The sequence below is a fragment of the Prionailurus bengalensis genome, chromosome X, assembly GCF_016509475.1.
Source record: "Prionailurus bengalensis isolate Pbe53 chromosome X, Fcat_Pben_1.1_paternal_pri, whole genome shotgun sequence".
Classification (NCBI taxonomy): Eukaryota; Metazoa; Chordata; class Mammalia; order Carnivora; family Felidae; genus Prionailurus; species Prionailurus bengalensis.
In genome coordinates, this window is record NC_057361.1 from 47,435,566 (window position 1) to 47,461,603 (window position 26,038).

Sequence of the window (26,038 nt, forward strand, 5' to 3'; positions counted from 1 at the left end):
CCGGATATAATGCTAAGCTCTTTATATGCTTTTTCATTTAGTCTGGAAACAACCCCAACTGAGACAGCTATCCTTTTTACAGATAAGAAAATTGAAGCAGAAAAGTTAAGCAGTTTTCCCAAGTTCACAAAGCTAGAATAAAAACCCAGGTCTGCTGGGCTCTAAAAAGTAACTGTATTAACTGTAATAAGAATCAGGGCCCATTTCCAAACCAGCCTGGTTTCCCCAGTACAATTTTACTGTGGAAGTCACCAGAGGTATGTCACAGTGAATACAATTAAAAAATTTAGGGACAGGGGTCGCTGCTTTTATATATCCTATTTAATATTCACAACCACTTCATTTTATAAATGAGAAAGTAGAAGTTTGAGAGGTCTGCAAATCAAAACCCATGCTTGTTCCACTATGTACCTTAGGTCCTTCCTTTAGCAATCACCTAACATAGAATGCCTCAGAGTTACCGGGTCAATAAGTAAAGGTAATAGATTTTTTAAAATCCTCATCTAATTTTGGATAATTTTTTTTTTAATTTTTTTCAACGTTTATTTATTTTTGGGACAGAGAGAGACAGAGCTTGAACGGGGGAGGGGCAGAGAGAGAGGGAGACACAGAATCGGAAACAGGCTCCAGGCTCTGAGCCATCAGCCCAGAGCCCGACGCGGGGCTCGAACTCCCGGACCGCGAGATCGTGACCTGGCTGAAGTCGGACGCTTAACCGACTGCGCCACCCAGGCGCCCCTAATTTTGGATAATTTTGATAAGCCTCTAACTCTTCCTCCAGGGCTGTTTGCATAAACATATGCATGTTTCTTCTAAGTTATCAAGTGAACAAGTGATCTGATCTCATTGGGCAGTTTCCCAAGTCACTGTAGTGTGATAAATGAGAGATGTGGGAGGGAAATTTCAAAACGTACTTTTTGCTAAAGGTGTTTTGTTGAAACAATGTCAATATGAAAGGAAAACTCAAGTTTGTGCAAAGGGCACATTTTGAATCCTTTATGAAACAAGCACTGGAGGGGTGCCTGGGTGGCTTAGTTGGTTGCGCTACCGACTTCGGCTCAGGTCATGATCTCAGTTCGTGGTTCGAGCCCCATGCCGGGCTTGTGCTGACGGCTCAGAGCCTGGAGCCTGCTTCAGATTCTGTGTCTCCCCCTCTGTCTCTGCCCCTCCCCTGCTCACACTCTGTGTCTGTCTCTCAATAATAAATAACGTTAAAAAATTAAAAGAAACAAGCACTGGATGTAACCTCATGAAAGATATATAAGAAAAGAGTACATACTAATCCTGATAATAGATGAAAACTTATTGCAAATGTATTTGCATTATTTTTCATACAGTATATCTGAGAGTTGTATGGCTTGGAGTTTTTCCCATGAGCTTGGGAGTCAGACAGACCTGGGTTTGGGTACAGGCTTCACCATTTCCTAGCTATGTTACCATGGAAAATTCTTTAATCTCTCTGATCCATAAATTTTCTCTGTAAAGTGGAGATAATAACAGACTTAGTTTATAGGATTGTTTTGTGAAATAAAAATACCACAGGTAAAGGCCTAGATAACACAACAAGTACTAAGAAAGTCATAGTGACTGTTACAATTATGGCTCGTTGAGAAGGGTGGAGAAGAGGTGCAGCTCAAAATTTCCTGGGGCTATAAATCAAGAGGTAATACACGGCTTGGTTAATTTGTTCAGTCAGCATAATCTATAGGACTAAATTTTTTAAATCTGCTAAATTACACTGGATAAATGAAGAACCAGTTTAAGCCAGGTGATTGCAATGACTATGAAAGCATTTTAATAAGATAACATATTCATTTTATAACACAGCCTTTATTTTCTGTTTCAAAACAAAATTTCCAAGAAACAAAATACTTACAATGGCTGGGTACAAATGAAATAAAAATCACAGTTTCAAAGAACCAAAATCAGACAACTGCTTAAAGGCAGATCACTTGGTTTACCAAAAACAATCCCCCCCAAAAGCAAAACAAAACAAAAAGTTAATGTCAAGAAGGATTAAAATTAAAATTAAGTTTAACAACATACTATATAATGCTACATTCCCCAGTTAAGAAAGGAGAGTTCACATATACAACTAAATGTTAAGTGTAGAGAAGTGGCTGAAATTCTGCATACTTCATAGTAAATTATGCATGAAAGTTTATTAATTGCATAAACTTCCTGAGTGGCTCCCATGCTGCACTAGGTCTACATGCTTAATATTCATATCAAACAAATTACAGCTTTAAGTGATTGAGCATGACAGACCTTGAACAACTGCACTTTCCGATCAGTCACTATTTTCTGCTGAGGGTACGTTCTGGACCACAAACCTCAATCTGAAATCTTAATTTATAGTGAAAAGAAATGTAACTTAAAAAAAACCTGGAAGGATGACAAGCACGCATTTAGGGGTTTATTTTACACTGGCACATTTTTTTCTCAAAAGCCCAGTTTCTCTCTTCCCTTCTTGCTTGACTTTTAGCCTTTTTGAGGTGGTTTTTAACTAAAAGAAAACCTTCCATGATGGAAGCTGTTAGTTTGTACACTCCTCCAACTATCTCAGTTGAAAATAACTTGAGTGTAACCTAGCCACTACCCCAGGCCCCTGCCTATCTTGGCTATCAGGGACCCCGACCAATGTTTGTGTTCATCCTTCACATACAAAGACTATTTCCATGGTGATCTGAAAGCATTTGGCTGCATAAAAATGTCATAGTAACTTCAAAGGATTTTACCAAGTTTGAGTGTTAACAATTTTACCAACTGGATTGGATTAAAACAAAATCTGAATCCCAGAAATTACATTTATCAAATCAATGGCCTTTTCTACAACCCACCCCCTTTTCTGGTTCATCTTCAAAGTGTGGGGGGGGGGATAAAAAAAGTCTACAATAAACAACAGGATGAAAAAATGAACAACCTATTCTTAAAAAAATGGCCTGCACACCACCTCAAATCTCAAGTTTTTCTGAACCAAACAGAAGATTAAATAACAATCCCAAACTGATGCCAAATATACTTCAGGAATATATATAGCCTGAAATACAGCATTTGCTAAGATTAAATATGCTGTAGTGTTACACACCGTAAACATGTGAAACAAGGAACATGTGGCTTACAAACATTAGCTGAGTTTCTGGAAAAACAAAAAATGCATCATTCAGAAAAGACCACAAAGAAAGTCAATGCCTCCAATAAACTTTAGAGATCAGATAAACAGTTACCACCAACTACAATTCAACTAAAAGCATACAGCCATTTTAACAAAATGCCACTGCAAATACCTAGCAATATGCTAATATGCTGAATGACAGGCCACTGCTGTAGGATTTATCAACTATTTCACTGCGGCAGTTAAAGCAATTTCAACCCATAGCCCTTTAGGCACACAAGACAAGAAATGCATCTTTAATAAAAGATGCTAAGTTACAGGCACTGGACTGTCTAATTTAGTACTTTCTTACTATTTATTTTACAATGGACTCCTACAACTAAGTCCTACATTGCCACCAGCTGGGTGTACTTCTCTGCTCTCCATCCCCAAATCCCCAAAGCTTATTCTGCAGAGGCACATGGCTCTCATCACTTAAACACAGATTGGTGGCAGAGTGATGGTCCCACTCATCTCAAACTCATGGTTAGCACTGGGACAAGGAGGCAGGCCAGATTTGGAACCTGAAAGAATACTGAGAATCAAGGCAAAAAAGCAAGTTTCAGAGGCAGTGTTTACTTGTACACCCCCAAACAGCACTGAAAACGAGGTAGATAAACAAAAGTAATTGGACTGTAATTAAATCTGGAGTTCTAAAATGATACATCCCATCATACTGCACATAACACACCACACTCAATCCAAAAATCACAGCAGAAAAGTGCCTTTTAAACTTTCACAGATAATTTTGCTGTCAAACCATTAGAATTCATGCTTGATATAAAATTGGCAAGAAAAGGATGAAAAACAAAATGGATATTTGTTATATTACAGCAAATTACCTTAAATAGAGATTCAAGACTGCTACAAATATACATACGGTTATTTTCATTAGATTTACACCAATACTGGTTTCATATTCTTATGATGTTAACACACAACTTCACAAACATAGCAGCATGTACTTCATGATGAAATGCTCACATTGCCACATATGGAGATACAGTACTATTCATCAGACTTGTACTTGGAGAAGTAAACATGGTGGTTGGACATACAGACTATCCCCCAAATAAACTTTACAAGCAGGATTGTTTAGTACAACCTTTTTCTCTTCTACAAAAAGGAAAATGAAAAGGATAGGTTTGTGTGGTTTTTTGAAAATGGGTAGAAGGCCCTTGTTATATAGTAGGCATTTTGTTAAGTAAGAAGGGAATTTCTGAGCTTCACCTCAAGAGTTAATTATTTCTGGGGAGGAAAATTACCTCAGCAAGGATGAAAACAGCACTATTATATGAGTTAGCAAAATTATGAAATAATGCAAAACCCCTAGGTAAAAAACTAGCCAATATTTACAGTCAAAGTGACTATCATCTGAATCAAACATTTAAGTAATGGGGAAAAAACCCACAGTGGTATGAATAACACTGTTTTCTTCATTTCCGCACAAACTCACTTTTTTCTGTATTTTTAAACTTATACATGTTACGTATACATAATGTATACATAACATATGTTAACCCAACTACTGCAGTCAGCATGGAGACAGCAGTACACTATTCACCATCTTCAAACTTTAGAAGACTACTTTTCTTTCCAGCAAAAAATCTGAAAAGATTCTAAATATTACAAGGCACTGCAAAAGTCTGCAGGCAAATGAGTGATGAATTATACATAAAACAGAGGTGGTGGCAAAATGTGGGACATCTGATGCAGAGCAGCCATTAATAAATGTAATTGTGCATGTCATCCATGGAGGTTTTTTCATCCTGGGGTACACTGTTTAAAAGGATTACAACTGGAGAAGAAGGGATCTTAAAACCTGCAGGATTTTCACTTTATAGGTTGTAAGTCTCAATGTGATTACACAAGCCAACTCTTATAATGAAACACGAGCAGTTTTAAAGAATTATGGATTTTAGGTGCATTGTTTTTGTACACATGGAAAACACTGCAATGCAAGCATTTGCATTACACTAATGTCCTAAAATCACTGCAACTTGCAAACCAATACTGTAGAAGAAATCTGAAGAATCTGTACATAAGATTTAGAAAGACTCACCCAAACCAGAGTATGTTTTCATTTATGAAAAGAAACTGTGGCTCTTATCAACAGCAATTCTGAAAATGCTGCTTTAGACACCCCAAATGATAGTGACAGAACCTTCATGATGGTTAGTGTGATCCTCAGGTAAGCAATATCAGACACATTTTTTGAAAACGGTACTGAATGTCATAAAGTAGACTATGCAAAAAACAAACAAACAAGCAAACAAAACAAGAAACTACACCTATTAAGTTTTCCTTACCTGCCAAGCTCATGGGGTAAAAATTTTAGAGGAACTTGGAGGAAAATCTTTTAACAGAAATGTTGGGTGATAATTTGGAATGTTTACCAGTAGACAGAACTCATTATCAGGTAAATGTGTACTAGAAATGACCTTGAAATTTTCAGAGTGGAAAGTAAGTATTTTAAATGTGTATATGTAGTAGTTGATAAATACCATTTAAGAATTCTGTTTGGGTTTCACAGACTGAACATTAGGTAACTCTGTGACCAGCCTTTTAAGATTATTATAGTTAACCTTCCTGAAATCCAAAAGTGTCTATTTTGACATTGCCTCACCTCCTCCTAAAACTGGATAAAACCCAGTAAAGTGCAACTTGACAGTGATCTCTCTCAGATTCTAAAGAGGCTGCCAAATCATCTAAGATCTAAAATCATTTAGGATGCTATATATACTAATAAGAAATTATAGCAACTAAAAAAATGGTAATAAAAAAAAAAAGCTAAGGGCAACTTAAATAGTGTCCTTTGAGGGTCTACTATCTCACTGCAGGACAGTGTATACCCCACATCTTAGAACCCTGTAAAGCCAGTGTTTCATGTGTAAGTCTCAAAACGTACAACCTGCTGTGTCAAGTACATTTTACTTCAGAAGAATGGATCAATAGAGGTGTAACTTGAATTCTCTTTGTTAGGAATACAAAGATTCCCCCAAATGAGATTCGTATCAGCTGCAATATATCCCTTGCAAAAGAATGCAAGCCAAATCAATGCCTCTCAGATGCTCAAAAACAATGTAGTGTGCACATGAGAAACAAGGAGATAGCTACTTTGAATTACTATTGAAATCCTAAAGTAGCTACAGTATCTGCAGAATCAAGGAACTGTTACAGTTCTGTTTTTTCCTTTCTCTCCGCCTCACTTAAAACAAGGCTTTACTCCTACTGCTGTGACGACGGGAAGAAAATCACATTAAAAAGGGCTCATGGTCTATACTGGTTGACAAAGTTATTCTAATTTTATATACCAAAACATTTCCTGCAGCAAGTTACCCTGCCTTCTGTGAAAGGTAAACCTAAGATAAACATGTGAAGAATCCCATAAGACTCCAGCTGTTGGAGGGTCTCACTTCGTCCACATTTGGGGAGTTTCAATTTAAATAGTTTTTATACATTTTAAAGTATCATCCAGCTGCAGATAGCAGCAGTAAAAAATGGGGGCTTCTCAGCAATTCATGGAACGTGTCCTGGAAATGTTAATGCTCAAGCTGAGCTTATTAAAGCATTCTGAACGGTATTTTTAAAAAATCAAGTATCAAAGAGGATAGGATTTGAAGTGAAAAAACATTTCTGTGTGCAGTGCTCTATGTACAAACTGCACAGTTCTATAGAATGATGAGCTATATAAAATACCACAATGAAACAAACAAAAAAATACAGTGGAAGGTAAACTCAAACGAGGGAAAATATGGCAGAACCCAAGAAGAAGAATGTTTAGTATCTTAGGTATCATGAAAATAATTCTGAAAAAATTCTCCCTTTTCTTCATCATCTACTCTGATTCATTTGGGACCAGGCGGGATGGCAGATGGATTCTGCACTGATGAAGCTGGAAATGCCTGTAAATTCATTCCCGGCTGGAATGGTCCCCCAGATTGAGTCGGAATTACTACAGACTGTTGTGGTGTTCCTGAAATTCCTACCCATTGTACTGGGTATCCTGGCCCCCCCACAGCATTATACTGACAGACATGGGGCATTCCATATGATGATAATGTCCCAGGAAATGAAGGGAGTGAGAGTCCTTGTGGCAAGGAGGTTGGGACAGCTCCACGGATTTGGGACAGAGAAGAAATCCATGTTGATGTGTAGCCCATAGTAGATGGAGTATTCTAATGAAAACAAAAATAAAAACAAAAGATCAGTTTATTTTGTAGATGCTTTTACCCATCTATATTCTTTCCTATTCTTTTTGGCTTACTACTCCCATTATTACTATGAGCGGCTACCATTTTTGGAGCACCTTTCTGTGTGCCAAGCATAGTTGCATACCTTATTTCATTTCCTCTTCATTACTGACCTGCAAGGTAGGCATTTTCAGATATGGAAACCGAAGCTAAAAATTGGTAACACCAAATATCACTAAGTAACTTAACAGTGAGGTGAGGATTAACTCCAATGAATAGAGTTAGCACTCTGTTTACTATTTAGTGTCGTCTCCTTTCTTTATGCTAGCACTACTCTTTATAATTTTGCTTCTTTCTGCCAGCCCCATGAATTCTCTCATGCAGAACCACAGACCATAGCCCAACTTACTACAGAATTCTTTGGAGACAGAGGAGCATGATTATGTGTGGCCCAGGAGAAAGAACCTGGCACACAGAGTAGATGCTCAATAAATGTCACCTCCCTACCCACTCCTACTCATTGCGTTAAAGTCTAACATTTCTGTTGCATTTTGGGAAGTTTTTGGCAGTATTCTGAAAATATATTCCTGCCTGCCCTTATCATGTCCTACTACGATTATGCATGTGTATAGAGATTACTGAAATCTTATACACATGGTAATAATAAGTCTAATGGAAGTAAGTAATTCTCACTTAAAGGAGAGTTTGGTATCAGTCGCTAATGCTAAGTTCCTCTAAATCGAAAAGTCAAGCCTAAACCCTTTTAAATAAACTTTCAAACTAAAGTTGGAATAAAGGCTTTGCCCGACTCAAGAATGAATGACCGTATCTCCTGAGGTAAAAATACATTTATTTAAAGTTCAGTAATCCCTTCTTCATATCAGTGTTTTTGTCCTGTTAAAGTAAAATTAAATGTAATACTTCTGAGTCAAAAGAGCACATAAATTCTACTCCTGATATCATTATTATAATATATGTTAACTTGGATTTAAATTATATAAATATATATAAATATATATAAATTATATAAATATATAAATATTTAAAACACAAAAGAGCATATATAATATGACTTCATTTTTTTGAAATATGGCCTTTTGTAGCAACGTGGATGGAACTGGAGAGTGTGATGCTAAGTGAAATAAGCCATACAGAGAAAGACAGATACCATATGGTTTCACTCTTATGTGGATCCTGAGAAACTTAACAGGAACCCATGGGGGAGGGGAAGGAAAAAAAAAAAAAGAGGTTAGAGTGGGAGAGAGCCAAAGCATAAGAGACTGTTAAAAACTGAGAACAAACTGAGGGTTGATGGGGGGTGGGAGGGAGGGGAGGGTGGGTGATGGGTATTGAGGAGGGCACCTTTTGGGATGAGCACTGGGTGTTGTATGGAAACCAATTTGTCAATAAATTTCATATATAAAAAAAATAATATGACTTCATTTTTATAAAGTCATTTCCATGTATCCATATACCGACATAGAAAGAAATCTGAAATGGTGTTTATCTAAAGTTAGTGACAATTACTTCTAGGTATTGGGATTTGAAGGTGGTATTTTAGAATTCATACTTTCCTGCATTGATTAAATTCTATAATGAACATTATTTTACAAACAGTAGTGTGATTTTTATTTTTAAAAAAGACCAGTGGAGAGGACCTAACCTTCTCTTGCATATTTCAAAGGCATCTGAGATTCAAATGACCTATGGTCTTTCCTCTACCAAAACACACTGCCTACTCATGTTCTGCATCTTGGTGATTGGTAGCCTGGAATGATAGCCAGTAATGCCAGCCAGAAACCTAGTCTTGATACGTTCCCTCTGCCATACATCCATTCCATCACTAAATCTCATCCATTTTATCTCTTAAACATTTCTTGGAATCTGTTCATTTTTCTTCATCTCAATTTCTCTTTAACTGTACTACTGTGACTAACTCTTAATTGTTCTATCAATTTCTACCCTTACCTCCAATAATCCTTTCTTCTGGCTTCAAGTCAGAGTGATCTTTTCAAAAAGCAAATCTGACGTGAACCCCAGGGCTTCAATGGCTATCCATCTTTCTTAAAATAAAGACAAAGGTCTTTATCATCACCACTTTTAAGACCCTCCCAACCTCCTTAGATTCACTGTGCACCAATTCTTGTCTGCTCTCTTCACTTCAGCAAAATTGGCCTACTTTCAGTGGCCTCATGATCCCTTTACCAATACAGGGCTTTTGCATATGCTGTTCTTTCCACTTGGAATCAGATTACCTCCCTTTTTTTCACCTAGTTAACACCTACTCATCCTTCAGATCTCTGTTCAATCATCACCTTCTCAGGGAATCTTTCCTTGACTTCCCTTTACTAGACCAACTCTCTTATTATATGATATCCTATATTATATAAGTCTGTTCATGTCTAACTGTCCCACTAGAGTGTAAGTTCCATGAGATAGGGCACATACTTGTTTTTGCTCATCAAACCCAGTGCCTAGTAGAGGGCTTGGCACAAAGTAAAGGGCCTGACATAATTGTGACAAAATTTTCTAATAAGGCCACAGACCAGTAACAAGCAAGAACATTAGATAATGAGATGTGCTTTCCACACAAACATGTAATCAACTGAACTTAAAATACAAAAATAGTTATCTAGGCATCTTAGAGGTGTTACCTCATTTAATTCTCACAGTGATGTTGTAAGGCAGGTAGGTATTATCTCTGTTTTGAAGACATGAAAACTGAGGCACAGATGACTTGCCTATAGTCATATAACTAGTAAGTGACTGAGCTGACACTGGAACCCAATTCTGTCTGCTTAGAGACCTCTACCACTTTTGTTCATACTGCCATTTTCTACTCACTCTCCCTCCAAAAATCTTCCATTATACTGCAATAAACCACCCTCCTACTAGTCAACAAAGGCCTCCATTCACACAGTACTCAGAGACTCTCTCACTGGCAGCACAAATGCATTTACGCCTTGAAGTTTGCCTCTAAAGGCTTCCAATTTTTACAATGGTGATACTATCTGTATATAAATCGGTGCCAGGAGTAAGATAAGTACACAGAGTCCCCACGCAGAAATACTGCTTACTAGTTTGGGAAATCTAGGCTTTTGAAATTTTTATTCAACATTAACACTAAATGTATTTTCAGACTTTCTTTACCAAATTATATGCAATGACTACATACACACACATACATGTACACAAACACAACACACACACACACACATACACAAATATACATCTTGCAATTATGAGGGTTCAGATTCTAAGCCTTGATTCACATTTTGATAGATTTACTCATTTTGAAAAAGTGATACTTTAAAAGTTCAAACAGAGAAGTAAAATGTAAAATGAGGCTCAAATTCCACCTAGTTCTGTGTATATATATAAATATCTAATGCACATAATTTTAAACAAATACTATATATACTGTTCTATAAGCCTGCCTTCTTCCCACTCCAGAATGCATTGTGGACATCCTTCTATATCTCAACTGCATGTACATCTGACTAAGGCCATATGCAATTACTAGGAATCTCATCCATAAACTTAAGATGCCTTTTATAATATTCTAGCTTAAAGAGCTTTAAAATTATTTTTTCAAACTGAACAAATAAGATCACTTAATAGTTCTGAGAATATTGATATACAACATATGATAGCTTTCCCTCAAAACTCAAACTCTTCTTGTACCACAGGACTGAATTCACCCTCATTCCAGATGCTTTCTTTTTTGATACTTGATGGTTATATTTTCAGGTATAAGAGTCTAAAGCATGGGTCAGCAAGCTACAGCCTACCACTTCTTTTTGTAAATCAAGTTTTATTGGAACAAAGCCCTGTGCATTCATTTATATTTTATCTATGGTTGCTTTTGCCCAATGACAGAGTTGACTAGTTGCAACCACATGGCTTGAAAGTACTTACTAACTGGCTCCTTCCCAGAAAAAAATGTGCTGACCCCTGGTCTAAAAGATAATTTTCTCAAAGACAAAATGAATCTAGACTAGGATAAAAGTTGCTATGTTGTCAAGTCACACCATTCTCTAATAGTGACTTTAAAAATAGACCTAAGGAAATCAATTTTTATGATTTTAGTTCTTAGAAATAAAGAGGAACGTGCCAAAACCACTTACTTCATATACTTGGTTCCAGTTTTCTGTCTCTAGTTTGTGTTGACTCTGTTTGAGTTGGTTTAAACTTGGCTTAATAAGAGAATTTCCAACTGTTTCCTTTGTCCAGTCATCCACCAGTTTATGTAAGTCATCTGTGAACATGCCTTTTTTACTAGCTGGAGATTGCTGGCATGATGCTACATTACTCTCCACACAGAGCGGATCTAGAAGAAATAACAGGAAAACCATAAAAAATAATTAAAACTGATAAATACTTTTCTTTGAGTAATAATGCAGTTGGTAGAACCTCACATATGGGCTACAGATAAGGTAACCAGACATTCAAGTTTATCTGGGACAGTCCTGGAGTAATTATTAACAGTATGTATGCCTTTCACTCTCGAAAGTTTCCTCTTGTTGGATGGGAAATTATATGGTCACCTTGGTATAAAGTCAAATAAGCTACAAGTTATAAATCAAATATAAAAACATTAGTATCAATTATAATCTTTACATCAGTTTTCCTCGGATAGATACTTAAAAGAGATAAAAAATAAACATGGAGGAGAGAGGCTTGAAGATGGCGGCGTAGGAGGACGCTGGGCTCACTGTGTCCTACTGATCACTTAGATTCCACCCACATCTGCCGAAATAACCCAGAAAACCGCCAGAAGACTAGCAGAACGGACTCTCTGGAGCCAAGCATAGACAAGAGGCCCACGGAAGAGGACGGGTCTGCCTCCCTCTGGGTGCTGCAGGGCCCCTGCTGTAGCGGACCATCAAAGGCAAAGTGAGCTGAGCCTGCCGCTCCTGCCCCTGTGCACCTTGCGGATCCACCCTGGCTAATATACCAGATCCCATCGAAGCAGCACCACAAGCCTGGCAATGTACCAGTAGCCCAGACAGGGGCCACACCACTCCACAGGGAGTCCTGCCCCTGGGAGAGGGGAAGATAAGCTACACACCAGTCTGACTGTGGCCCCAGCGGTGGGCTGGGGGCAGACATCAGGTCTGACTGCGGCCCCATCCACCAACACAAGTTACTTCAGACAGCACAGGGGAAGAGCCCTGCAGTTCCCTGCCACTCCAGGGACTATCCAAACAAATTTTCTCCTCAAAAGAAACTCCAGTAAGTAGCGAAAGCTAACGAATTGATCAAAACCAATTTAAGCAATATAACAGAGCATGAATTTAAAATAAGTCATAAAATTAATCGCTGGGCTTGAAAAAACTATAGAGGACAGCAGAGAATCTATTGCTACAGAGATCAAGGGACTAAGAAACATTCATGAGAAGCTAAAAAATGCTATAAATTAGGTGCAAAATAAAATGGAGGTGAACACAGCCCAGATTGAAGAGGCAGAGAAGAGAATAGGTGATTTAGAAGATAAAATTATGGAAAAAGAGGAAGCTGAGAAAAAGAGATAAAAAAAATCCAGGAGTATGAGGGGAGAACTAGAGAATTAAATGACGCAATGAAATGTAATAATATATGTATAATAGGGATTCCAGAGGAGGAAGAGAGAAAGGGGCTGAAGGTGTACTTGAAAAAATCATAGCTAAGAACTTCCCTGAACTGGGGAAGGAAAAAGGCATTGAAATCCAAGAGGCACAGAGAACTCCCTTCAGATGAAACTTGAATCGATCTTCTGCATGACATATCATAGTGAAACTGGCAAAATACAAGGATAAAGAGAATTCTGAAAGCAGCTAAGGATAAACATGCTCTAACATATAAAGGGAGACCGATAAGACTAGTGATGGATCTATCTACTGAAACTTGGCAGGCCAGAAAGGAATGGCAGGAAATCTTCAATGTGACGAACAGAAAAAATATGCAGCCGAGAATCCTTTACCCGGCATGTCTGTCATTTAGAATAGAAGGAGAGATAAAGGTCTTCCCAAACAAACAAAAACTGAAGGAATTCATCACCACTAAACCAGCACTACAAGAGATCCAAACGGGGATTCTGTGCGTGAAATGTTGCAAGGACCACAAAGTACCAGAGACATCACTACAAGCATGAAACCTACAGACATCACAATGACTCTAAACCTGTATCTTTCAATAATAACATTGAATGTAAATGGACAAAATTCTCCAAGCAAAAGACACAGGGTATCAGAATTGATAAAAAAACAAACAAACAAACAAGACCCACCTATTTGCTGTCTACAAGAGACTCATTTTAGACCTGAGGACACCTTCAGATTGAAAGGGAGGGGATGGAGAACTATCTAATATGTTACTGGAAGTCAAAAGAAAGCTGGAGTAGCCATACTTATATCAGACAAACTAGACTTTAAATTGAAGGCTGTAACAAGAGATGAAGAAGGGCATTATATCATAATTACAGGGTCTATGCATCAGGAAGAGCTAACAATTATAAATGTCTATGAGCCAAATATGGGAGCCCCCAAATATATAAAACAATTAGTCACAAACATAAACAACCTTACTGATAAGACTGTAGTAATTGCAGGGGACTTTAATACTCCACTTACAACAATGGATGGATCATCTAGACACAGGATCAATAAAGAAAAAGGGGCCCTGAATGATACATTGGATCAGATGGACTTGACACATATATTTAGAACTCTGCATCCCAAAGCAACAGAATATACTTTCATCTCAAGTGCACATGGAACATTCTCCAAGATAGGTCACATACTGGGTCACAAACCAGCCCTTCATAAGTATACAACAATTGAGATCATACCATGCATACGTTCAGACCACAATGCTATGAAGCTTGAAATCAACTACAGGAAAAAGTCTGGAAAACCTCCAAAAGCATGGAGGTTAAAGAACACCCTACTAAAGAATGAATGGATCAACCAGGCAATTCAAGAAGAAATTAAAGAATTATGGAAACAAATGAAAATGAAAATACAACAATCCACACGTTTTGAGATGCAGCGAAAGCAGTCCTGAGAGGAAACTACATTGCAATGCAGGCCTATCTCAAGAAACAAGAAAAATTCCAAATACAAAAGCTAACAGCACACCTAAAGGAAATAGAAGCAGAACAGCAAAGACACCCCAAACCCAGCAGAAGAAGACAAATAATAAAGATCAGAGCAGAAATAAACAATGTAGAATCTAAAAAACAACTGTAGAGTAGATCAATAAAGCCAAAAGTTGGTTTTTTGAAAAAATAAACAAATATATTAAACCACTAGCCAGGCTTCTCAAAAAGAAAAGGGAGAGGACACAAAATCATGAATGAAAATGGAATTATTATAATCAATCCATCAGAAATACAAGCAATTATCAGGGAATACTATGAAAAATTATATGCCAACAAATTGGACAACCTGGAAGAAATGGACAAATTCCTAAACACCCACACACTTCCAAAACTCAAACAGGAAGAAATAGAAAGCTTGAACAGACCCATAACCAGCAAAGAAATTGAATCAGTCATCAAAAATCTCCCAACAAATAAGAGTCCAGGACCAGATGGCTTCCCAGGGGAGTGCTACCAGACATTTAAAGCAGAGATAATACCTATCTTTCTCAAGCTATTCCAAAAAATAGAAAGGGAAGGAAAACTTCCAGACTTATTCTATGAAGCCAGCATTACTTTGATTCCTAAACCAGACAGAGACCCAGTAAAAAAAGAGAACGACAGGCCAATATCCCTGATGAATATGGATGCAAAAATTCTCAATAAGATACTAGCAAATCGAATTCAACAGCTTATAAAAAGAATTATTCACCATGATCAAGTGGGATTCATTCCTGGGATGCAGGGCTGGTTTAACATTCGCAAATCAATCAACGTGATACATCACATTAACAAAAAAAAAGAGAAGAACCATATGATCCTGTCAATCGATGCAGGAAAGGCCTTTGACAAAATCCAGCACCCTTTCTTAATAAAAACCCTTGAGAAAGTTGGGATAGAAGGAACATACTTAAACATCATAAAAGCCATTTATGAAAAGCCCACAGCTAACATCATCCTCAATGGGGAAAAACCGAGAGCTTTTTCCCTGAGATCAGGAGCACGACAGGGATGCCCACTCTCACCGCTGTTGTTTAACATACTACTGGAAGTTCTAGCATCAGCAATCAGACAACAAAAGGAAATCAAAGGCATCAAAATTGGCAAAGATGAAGTCAAGCTTTCGCTTTTTGCAGATGACATGATATTATACATGGAAAATCCGATAGACTCCACCAAAAGTCTGCTAGAACTGATCCATGAATTCAGCAAAGTCGCAGGATACAAAATCAATGTACAGAAATCAGTTGCATTCTTATACACTAATAATGAAGCAACAGGAAGACAAATAAAGAAACTGATCCCATTCACAATTGCACCAAGAAGCACAAAATACCTAGCAATAAACCTAACCAAAGATGCAAAAGATCTGTATGTTGAAAACTAGAGAAAGCTTATGAAGGAAATTGAAGAAAATATAAAGAAATGGAAAAACATTCTGTGCTCATGGATTGGAAGAATAAATATTGTTAAAATGTCAATATTACCCAAAGCTATCTACACATTCAATGCAATCCCAATCAAAATTGCACCAGCATTCTTCTCAAAGCTAGAACAAGCAATCCTAAAATTTGTATGGAACCACAAAAGGCCCTGAATAGCCAAAGGAATTTTGAAGAAGAAGACCAAAGCAGGAGGCATCACAATCCCAGACTTTAGCCTCTACTACAAAGCTGTAATTATCAAGACAGCATGGTATTGCAAAAAAAGCAGACCCAGAGACCAATGGAACAGAACAGAAACCCGAGAACTAGACCCACAAAAGTATGGCCAACTAATCTTTGACAAAGCAGGAAAGAGTATCCAATGGAAAAAAGACAGTCTCTTTAACATATGGTGCTGGGAGAAATGGACAGCCACATGTAGAAGGATGAAACTAGACCACTTTCTCACACCATTCACAAAAATAAACTCAAAATGGATAAAGGACCTGAATGTGAGACAGGAAACCATCAAAACCCTAGAGGAGAAAGCAGGAAAAGACCTCTCTGACCTCAGCCGTAGCAATCTCTTACTCGACACATCCCCAAAGGCAAGGGAATTAAAAGAAAAAATGAATTCCTGGGACCTTATGAAGATAAAAAGCTTCTGCACAGCAAAGGAAACAACCAACAAAACTAAAAGGCAACCAACGGAATGGGAAAAGATATTTGCAAATGACATATCGGACAAAGGGCTAGTATCCAAAATCTATAAAGAGCTCACCAAACTCCACACCTGAAAAACAAATAATCCAGTGAAGAAATGGGCAGAAAACATGAATAGACACTTCTCTAAAGAAGACATCCGGATGGCCAACAGGCACATGAAAAGATGCTCAACGTTGCTCCTCATCAGGGAAATATAAATCAAAACCACACTCAGATATCACCTCACGCCAGTCAGAGTGGCTAAAATGAATGAATCAGGAGACTATAGATGCTGGAGAGGATGTGGAGAAATGGGAATCCTCTTGCACTGTTGGTGGGAATGCAAACTGGTGTAGCCGCTCTGTAAAACAATGTGGAGGTTCCTCAAAAAAGTAAAAATAGATCTACCCTATGACCCAGCAATAGCACTGCTAGGAATTTACCCAAGGGATACAGGAGTGCTGATGCATAGGGGCACTTGTACCCCAATGTTTATAGCAGCACTCTCAACAATACCCGAATTATGGAAAGAGCCTCAATGTCCATCAACTGACAAATGGATAAAGAAATTGTGGTTTATATATACAATGGAATACTACGTGGCAATGAGAAAGAATGAAATATGGCCTTTTGTAGCAAGGCGGATGGAACTGGAGAGTGTTCTGCTAAGTGAAATAAGTCATACAGAGAAAGACAGATACCATATGTTTTCACTCTTATGTGGATCCTGAGAAACTTAACAGAAGACAATGGGGAAGAAAGGAAAAAAAAAAGAGGTTAGAGAGGAAGAGAGCCAAAGCATAAGAGACTCTTAAAAACAGAACAAACTGAGGGTTGATGGGGGGTGGGAGGGAGGGGAGGGTGGGTGATGGGTATTGAGGAGGGCACCTTTTGGGATGAGCACTGGGTGTTGTACGGAAACCAATTTGACAATAAATTTCATATTTTAAAAAAAACATAGAACGTTAAAAGGGAAAATGACCTTAGAAGCCTAATCCAAACCACTTGTTTTATAATGGGCAAATGAAGCCCAGACAAAGCACAGTGATCTTGCAATTTATAACCAGCTGAATCAGGCCTGGAACACTTTAAGCATAGACAAGGATGCTCTCTGTTGTCAATATAGCATACTGACTTTCAACAAGCATCAGAAAACTAGAATCTCATTTAATTTTTTTTACCAATATTTTTGTTTGTTAATGATAAACAAATGGCAGAAACAAGAATGGAAATGGTATGTGAGCCTCATCAATTCTGGAGCATAAGATGTCCAAATAAATGAAACAAATCAATTACAGATACCTCTGTCAGTGAAAAGCTTCCTAATATGAACATCACACTATGTCTTTAAATTATTTAGTACTATTGTACACATTTGCTAAATCATTTTCATAGGAATAATTCATAAAGTACCAATTCCTGTGATTTACAAGCCAAAACTTACAGAGTGGGTTTAAAATGAATTTTAGGAAATAGAAGTGTGAAATTTAGGCACAATAACATGTTCAGGGATTTTATTAAATAAGCATATGAAAATTTCTTGTACATTTGCTATAGTACTTTAATCATGAAAAAATATGGAAATGGCAGAAGATAATGCAAGAAGCCTCCATATTAACACTTTCAAAGTAATTTTCTTTATCATTTTTGAAACTTATAACAGTCCTATGATATAGGATCAGCAAGTATCATTCTATTTTTTGGATGAGAAGAATGGGATCCATAAGTTGAGGCTATATGCTGGGGCTAGAAATCAGGTATCCTGACAGGGCAGTGTGCCTTCCATTGCACCATACAACCCATAGAATACACTGAGAAATGAATGGGGAAATTGCTTAGTAAGGAAGAACATGATAATCTCAATGATTTCTTATACATAATCTGTGATTCTCTATGAACTCTGCACTACTGAAAGCTTAAATTCAAGGAGATTAAATATTAAATGAAAACATATTAATGAAAACTGCTTAAGAAGAGTTTAATGAATTGGACCATATTTACATATACAAAAGAGTTTTAAAAAATCAGGTATACTAAATTTTGGGCAACCATGAAGTAGCAAAATGACATACCAATTTTCTGGAATTACCTCCTTTTCTAAGACTTCAAACCCAAAGACAACAAGTCAGCCTATAATAAAGATATTTTTCCCTGTTATCCCTCTGCACATTCATTTGATTCTCTGTCAATTCCAGTGACGGAATAAATAGCACAACAATACTGGGGAAGACTTTGGAGCTGAAGCCTTTTTAGATTGTCTTCTTACCCTGGAAAAATGGAAGCAGATAGGAGTAAAATGGAGAAGACTGCCAGAAACATATACACATTAGTGCCTGTATTTTTGCCCTCCCAGCTTCTCTTAAGGAGTATTTTTGTGCCCTTCTGTTTCTGAAAAAAATTTGTTGCATAGAGCTAAGTTTGAATGTCATTCATTTAAGAACATTTCTGTACTAAGGGAAAGCCCAATGTCAGGATTATTGTGTACAACTCTGATCTTGAACACTCAATTAGTGGTAATGATGGCTGCTGCACTAGTGGCACAACAGCCAACAAGTAAAAAATGATTAACAAACCAAACAGGTATTTATTTATTTATTTTAAATGTTTATTCATTTTTGAGAGAGAGAGAGAGAGAGAGAGAGAGAGAGAGAGAGAGAGAGAGAATGTGAGCAGGGGAGGGGCAGAGAGAGAGGGAGACACAGAACCCGAAGCAGGCTCCAGGCTCTGAGCTGTCAGCACAGAGCCCAATGTGGAGCTATAACCCACGAACCATAAGATCATGACCTGAGCCAAAACTGGACACTTAACTGACTGACCCATCCAGGTGCCCCCAAACAGGTTTTTAAATGAAATAGGAAGTAAGGGCAAGACTCCTAAATAGGCAACATAAAGATATACACACACATACATTCCAAAAATTATCAAGAATAAAAAAATGTTATTTGAATGTTATCCAATGCCTAACTATGCTTTACACACAAAAGGACATTTATTGATTTCATTTCAGTGTATCATATCATGCTATAAAAGACCACATTAATTTTTAAAATATTTATTCTTGAGAGAGAGAGAAGAGAAGAGAAGAGAGTATGAGTGGGGGAGGGGAAGATAGAGAGAGGGAGACAGAATCTGAAACAGGCTCCAGGCTCTGAGCTACTAGCACAGAGCCCAATGCGGGGCTCAGATTCATGAACCGTGAGATCACGACCTAAGCTGAAGTTGGACGCTTAACCAACTGAGCCACCCAGGTGTCCCTAAAAGACCATTGAATTTAAATTTCACAAACTAGAAAATACCTACATGAAAAGAAGTTCTGTACAAATAAATGTTTTAGCATTTATAAAAAAAATATTAACATTACTTATTAACATTACTTAATAACTTCAAAGCTGATCTTTAATATTCATTTCCTACTGATAAAATGAATAAAACCAGAGTATGGTCCTTGGTGCTCTTGTTTTGTATTTTCCCAAGGTGATGCTTCCATTCACATAGTTTTAGTGATCACCCAACTGTAAATGTTTCCATCTCTTATCTCAAACCTTGACCCCTCTTCAATCTAATTTAAAAACTAACTCCCAAATGTGCTTTTCCAAATGGATGTCAAGTTATTCAATTCAATACACCTAGAATCAAACCTATCATGGCCTTGGCATAACAGTTCATGTAAATTTCTGTGAAAGGTATTACATTTTCTCTGAACCACTCAGACTCAGAACCTTTGGATCTCCCCCTAAACATATATATATATCCAGTTTATCACCACATCATGGTAATTCATCCTATACAAGATCTTTTGTCTATTTTCACTTCCACAGTTCTCTAAGCTCTTAATCACCTCATACATGGAATGCTATGATTACAGTGATCTAAATGGACTTGCTCCCTAGCTCTAGCCAATATACTCTTCACATTGCCACCAGATTAGTATCAGTTAAATGCTGTTTTCAGCATTTCACTCCTCTGCTCAAAAAACCCAGCCCCTCCTACTTTAATGGCCTCTTAATACTAACAACAGTGGGTATTTAACTTGTTTAGGTGGTGAAATTTTTGGTGGTAGTCATGGTTGTCTCTGCAGAACAAATATATTATGTTTTTCATTATCCTTAAACAAATATAACATCTCATTTATTAAGCTTAAATATATAATTATGTGTTAGATCAGATATATGCTATCAAAGTGTAACACAGACAAGGTATGGCAGTTGCCAAAAGTTGTTTTTTTAAAGTATGTAAGAAAACCTTCTAATGTAAACCCTCCATTTCACCCAACTGTTATATTCTCTTTCTTGCAAATAAATCTTGCATTTTATCACTTGCATGTCTTTATATCATGCAATTCTACCTATTGACAATTCTCTTCCCACTACACTTGACCAATTTTAATCTTGTCCATTTATCCTTCAAGACCAACTCAAATACTATATCCCACATGTAGCAGTGTCAGACCACTATCACCCTCTATGATCTTCCATTGCCTCTCCTCAACCCACTGCCGACACGCTTTCTAGTATTGGCAGGCAATGCAGAATAACAGTGAAGAACCAAGGTTTTGGGGTCAAACAGATTTAGATTCCCTCTGTTATGAACTGAGGTTTTAGGAAAGTTGTTTAATCTTACGAACTTTTCTTCTTGCCAAAAGAGACAGACATTAATTTCTACCTACCTTACAGTTGTTTTGAGGATTGAGATTATATAATGCAATTATGTTTCAGGGTTCCCAAGACTACTCACAGATTCAATGATTCAGTCGAAGGTCTCACAGGACTCAGCATATAGTTGTATTCACAGCTAAGTTTATTACAGTGAAAAGATGCATGACAGAATCAACAAGGGAAAAGACACAGGAATGTAGAGAAATTACTGCACAGACTTCCTTATGCTCTCTTCCTATTATAAGGGGGCACACTTGAGCATGCTTTTTTTCTCTTAGCAATGAAAAATACAGCATGCCAAAGACATGAGAACTGAAATAACAGACAACTGCCAAAGACTGAGACGGACCACTGTGAGACCTACATGTGTGCCACAGAGGCAATGCAACTGAACTGACATTGGAACAAGAGACCACAGAAGATAGGCTAGAACTCAAGGAAAAAAATAACTGGGTCAATCACTTCATATAAAAAAAATCTACATTCTAGATAGGATATTTAAAAGACACTAGAGTCTCATAACAGAATACTCAAAATGTCCAAAATAAAATCAAACATGATTTGGCATACACAGAACCAGGACAATTCCAACTCACATGGGAAAAGATAATCAAAAGATACTATTCAGGATGATACAGATGTTGGAGGCTTTTAATTTTTTTCTATTTGTTTATTTTGGGACGAGAGAGAGAGCAAGCAGGGGAAGGCCAGAGAGAGAGAGAGAAAGAGAGAGAGAGAGAGAGAGAGAGAGAGAGAGAGAGAGAGAGGAGGAGGGGGACAGAGAATCCTAAAGCAGGCTCTGTGCTGACAGCAGTGAGCAAACCCAATGCGAGGCTTGAACTCACAAACCATGAGATCAGGACCTGAACAGAAGTTGGATGGTCAACAGACTGAGCCACCCAGGCGCCCCTCTAACAGACTTTTTAAAGCTGCAATGATAAAAATGCTCAAATAGCTCAAATCACAAAAACTGTTGAAACTAAGCAAAGTAGAAAGCCTCAGTAAAGAAATAGATAAAGAGGAGAACATACAGGAAATTTTAGAACCAAAAAATAAAATAATCAAAAAACAAAAACTCTCCTTGGATGGCAATAGCAAAAGGAAGATGACAAGACATTTCAATTTTAAGAGAGAAATAAGATTGAAAAACAAGCATAACAGAAACTAAGGGACCTATGGGACAACAGCAAAACATCAAAAATTTATATCATCAGAGTCCCAGGAGCAAAGTGAAAAAAAGAGGTGATAAGAAAAAAGATATTTGAAGACATATAAACTGAAATTTGTTAATTTTGGCAAAAGACATAAACCTACAACATATTCAAAAAGCTCAGTGAACCCCAAACAGGATAAAACACAAAGAAACTCCTGTCTAAACACATTATAATTGCTAAAACTGAAACTGAAAAAGTGCTGAAAAATAAGAAGGGAAAAATTCTTAAAGCAACCAGAGCAACACAATACATTTCATACAGGAAAACAATGATCCAAATATCTATAGATTTCTCATCATAAATCATGGAAGCCAAAAGTAAGTGGCACAGTATTTTTTAAATGCTAAAAGACAGAACTGTCAACTCAGAATTCTATATGCAATAAAAATATCCTTCAGGAATTAAGGTGAAAAAAGACATTCTCAGATAAAAAAAAAATTAAGAGTATTAGTCACCAGCAGACCTGTTCTAACTAAAGGAAATTCTTCGAACAGAGGGAGATTATAGTAGTGGGAAACATGAAAGAGTAGGAATGAAGGGAGACCAACAAAATGGTAGATAAGAGAATAAGTACATTCTTCTTTAGAATTCTGAAACTCAAGCAAAACTGAATTATAACACTGTGTGATGGAGTTTACCATATATGTAGATGTAGTACATAAGACAATTATAAAGAAGGAAGAGACCTTTATGGATATAAGGTTTCTACATTCCTTTGGACAAATCCACAATTACAGTTGGAGTCTCTTACACTCTTCTCTCAGTAAACAATAGAAGTAGTGGACAGCAAATGAGCAAGGATACAGAATAATCGAACAATACCTAATTCAAACATCTAGATCTGACATTTAGAGAACACTCTACTCAAAAACAGGGTTATACATTATTTTCAATTGCACATAAAACATTCACCAAAATAGACCATATCCTGGGTCATAAAACCAACCTTAAGAAATTAAGAGGAATCAAAATGATTGGAAATATATTTTCTGGTCATAATGAAAGTAAAGTACAAATGAGTAACAAAGGGATAACAATAAAATCTCAAAACACTTGGAAACTAAACATCATATTACCAAAATAAACTATGGAACAAAAAGGAACTCTCAAGGCAAATCAAAAACATTTGGAACTGAAAAAAATAACCCAAAATACAACATTGAAACCTAGGGAATGCTAGAGAACAAAGAGTAAACCTCACTGTGTGCAAATTATTAAAAAATCATTTAGGAGGTCAGAGGATTGCAGAATGTGACAAAAGACTCTAATCATTATAATGTATAAAGGAACCTACCATAATGGAGTAGAGAAATAAGTGCTGACCTACATAACTTTGGAAATGAGTGACACCTACAATGTCAAAGGCAAACGAAACTGCACACCAGCACTGTATTGTAGTTGATACATGTGTTTCCCACTGGGGTATAAGTTTGCAATTCTGAAACCACGATACCTTATACTGGAATTGGAGAATTAAGTAAATGGATGGAGGATGGTGGGAGCCAGGTTTCTCACTTTTGGAGTGGGAGGTTACAGACAAACAAGGAGAGAAGGCTATAATGATCCATGTGGTAATGGATTCAACTTAGAGATAGCAATATGAATGCATGTTTACCTTACTATGGATACAGATGTTTACATATGGAAATATTCATAGATATGGATATATGTCAGTTAGTATGCATACATGTATTTCCTTATCTGTCAGCAAAGAAAACTTAAAAGCAATGATACCACAGTAGCAATTATAATGCATACCAGGCACCCAGATCTTGGTTTCTAGTCTATTCTCCAATAAAAGGAATTACAATTCCTTTTGGAAATGGTGGCTTTTAAGACTGGCGCAGGAAATATACAAAATTAGCCTCTTCTGGTGCCAGTAAACAAAGAAGCCTTCAAAAACAAAATTCTACAAAATAACTGACTAGTACTCCTCAAAACTTTCAGAGTCATCAAAAACAAGGAAGTTCTGAGAACCTGTTAGAACCAAGAAAAGCCTAAGGGGGCATGAACATTAAATATAACATAATATCCTGGATGGGATCTTGGGACAGAAGAAAGATAAGGTCAAAATTAAGGAGATCAGAGTAAAATATGGACTATAGTTAATGATAATGTATCAAGATTGGATTATTAGTTGACAAGTGTACCATACTAATGTAAGATGTTAGTAATTGGGGAAACTGGGTGTGGGGTACTCTCAGTACTATCTTAGGAAACTACTCTCTGTACTATCTTAATAATTTTTCTGCAAATCTAAAACTTCCCCCCACGAATAAAGCTTAATTTTAAAAAATCATAGTAGATGTAGCCAAAGTGGTACTTTTAGGTAAGTTTATAGCATTAAATGCTTGTATTAAAAAAATGAAAGAGGTCTCACACATCAATGATCTTAGCTTCCATTTAAAGAAACTAGAGAAAGGGCAAAATAAAAACAAAGCATGTGTAAAAGGAAGAAAATAATGAAGAGCAGAAATCAATGAAATTTAAAACAGGAAAACAATAGAAAAAAACAATAAAAGCAAACACTGGGTATCTTTGAAAAGATCAATAAAATTGATAAACCTCTGTCAAGACTGACAAAGAAAAAAAAGGGAAGATACAAATTACAAATACCAGAAATAGGTGATGTCACTACAGGTTCCCAAGACATTAAAAAGATAATAATAAACAATTATAAATGAAACAGCGAACCTACGCTGGCCGACTGCTTCTTGCTCTGTGTCCTCCACCTTGACCACGCCTCCTCCCCTTGAGTAACCTCCCGCTCACCCGGTCAAACTTCCCGATCAAAACACGCCCGGCGACCTGCGTAACAGGACTTCGACCCTTCCCTAGCCAATCAGCCGAGGCCAAGACCCTTCTCCAGCCAATCGGCTGAGGCCACAGCCATTACCTCACCAACTGCCCCTAGACCCCAATAAAACCTTTGTGCTTTTGAAACTCGCTCTCTCTCCCAGGTATCTCACCGCTGCATCGGTGCAGGTAGGGGATTGAGCTCGAGCTGGCTCGAATAAAGGCTCTTTTGCTTTTGCATTGGACTCGGCTCCCTGGTGGTCTTTGGGGATCACGAATTCTGGGCATAACAATAAACACAAAGATTCAACAACTCAGATGAAATGGACCAAGCCTCAAAAACCACAAACTACCAAAACTTACTCAACAGGAAATGTATAACGTGAATAAATCTTGTAACTACTATTAAACAATTTGAATTTGTAGTGAAAAAGTTCCCAAAATAGAAATCTCTGAACCCAAGTGGTTTCATTGAAAAATTCTTCCAGACAGTTAAAGAAGAAATAGTACTAATTCAACACAAGTTCTTTCAGATAATAGAAAAAGAGGGAGGAGACAGACTTCAAAAATGCAGAATAAGGGCCTAGGTGAACTTGCTCTTACAACAATAAAAATATGGGCAAAACAACTCAAACCAACTATTTCAGAACTCTGACAATTATCCAGAGACACAGAATGAAATAAAAATCATTTATTCAAGACAAACTAATGAGATCTGTGACATTTTAACTTGTGGTAATTCCCCTCCTGGCTTCCCTCCCAGCTCAGTGTTGGGAT

At 37.2% G+C, this 26,038-nt stretch overlaps 1 protein-coding gene across 1 annotated transcript in view; it reads right to left on the reverse strand.

Moving 5' to 3' along the window:
- Positions 1–1,772: 1,772 nt before the first annotated feature.
- The window catches only part of WNK3 (WNK lysine deficient protein kinase 3), a 163,891-nt gene continuing 139,625 nt past the window's right edge, over positions 1,773–26,038 (reverse strand). Inside the window, exons 21-22 of the mRNA XM_043569773.1 lie at positions 11,475–11,677; positions 1,773–7,332 (exon numbers count right to left, since the gene is read on the reverse strand). Coding sequence (XP_043425708.1) covers positions 7,003–7,332; positions 11,475–11,677 — 533 coding nt within the window. The 3' untranslated portion in view covers positions 1,773–7,002. The remainder of the gene's footprint in view (positions 7,333–11,474; positions 11,678–26,038) is intronic.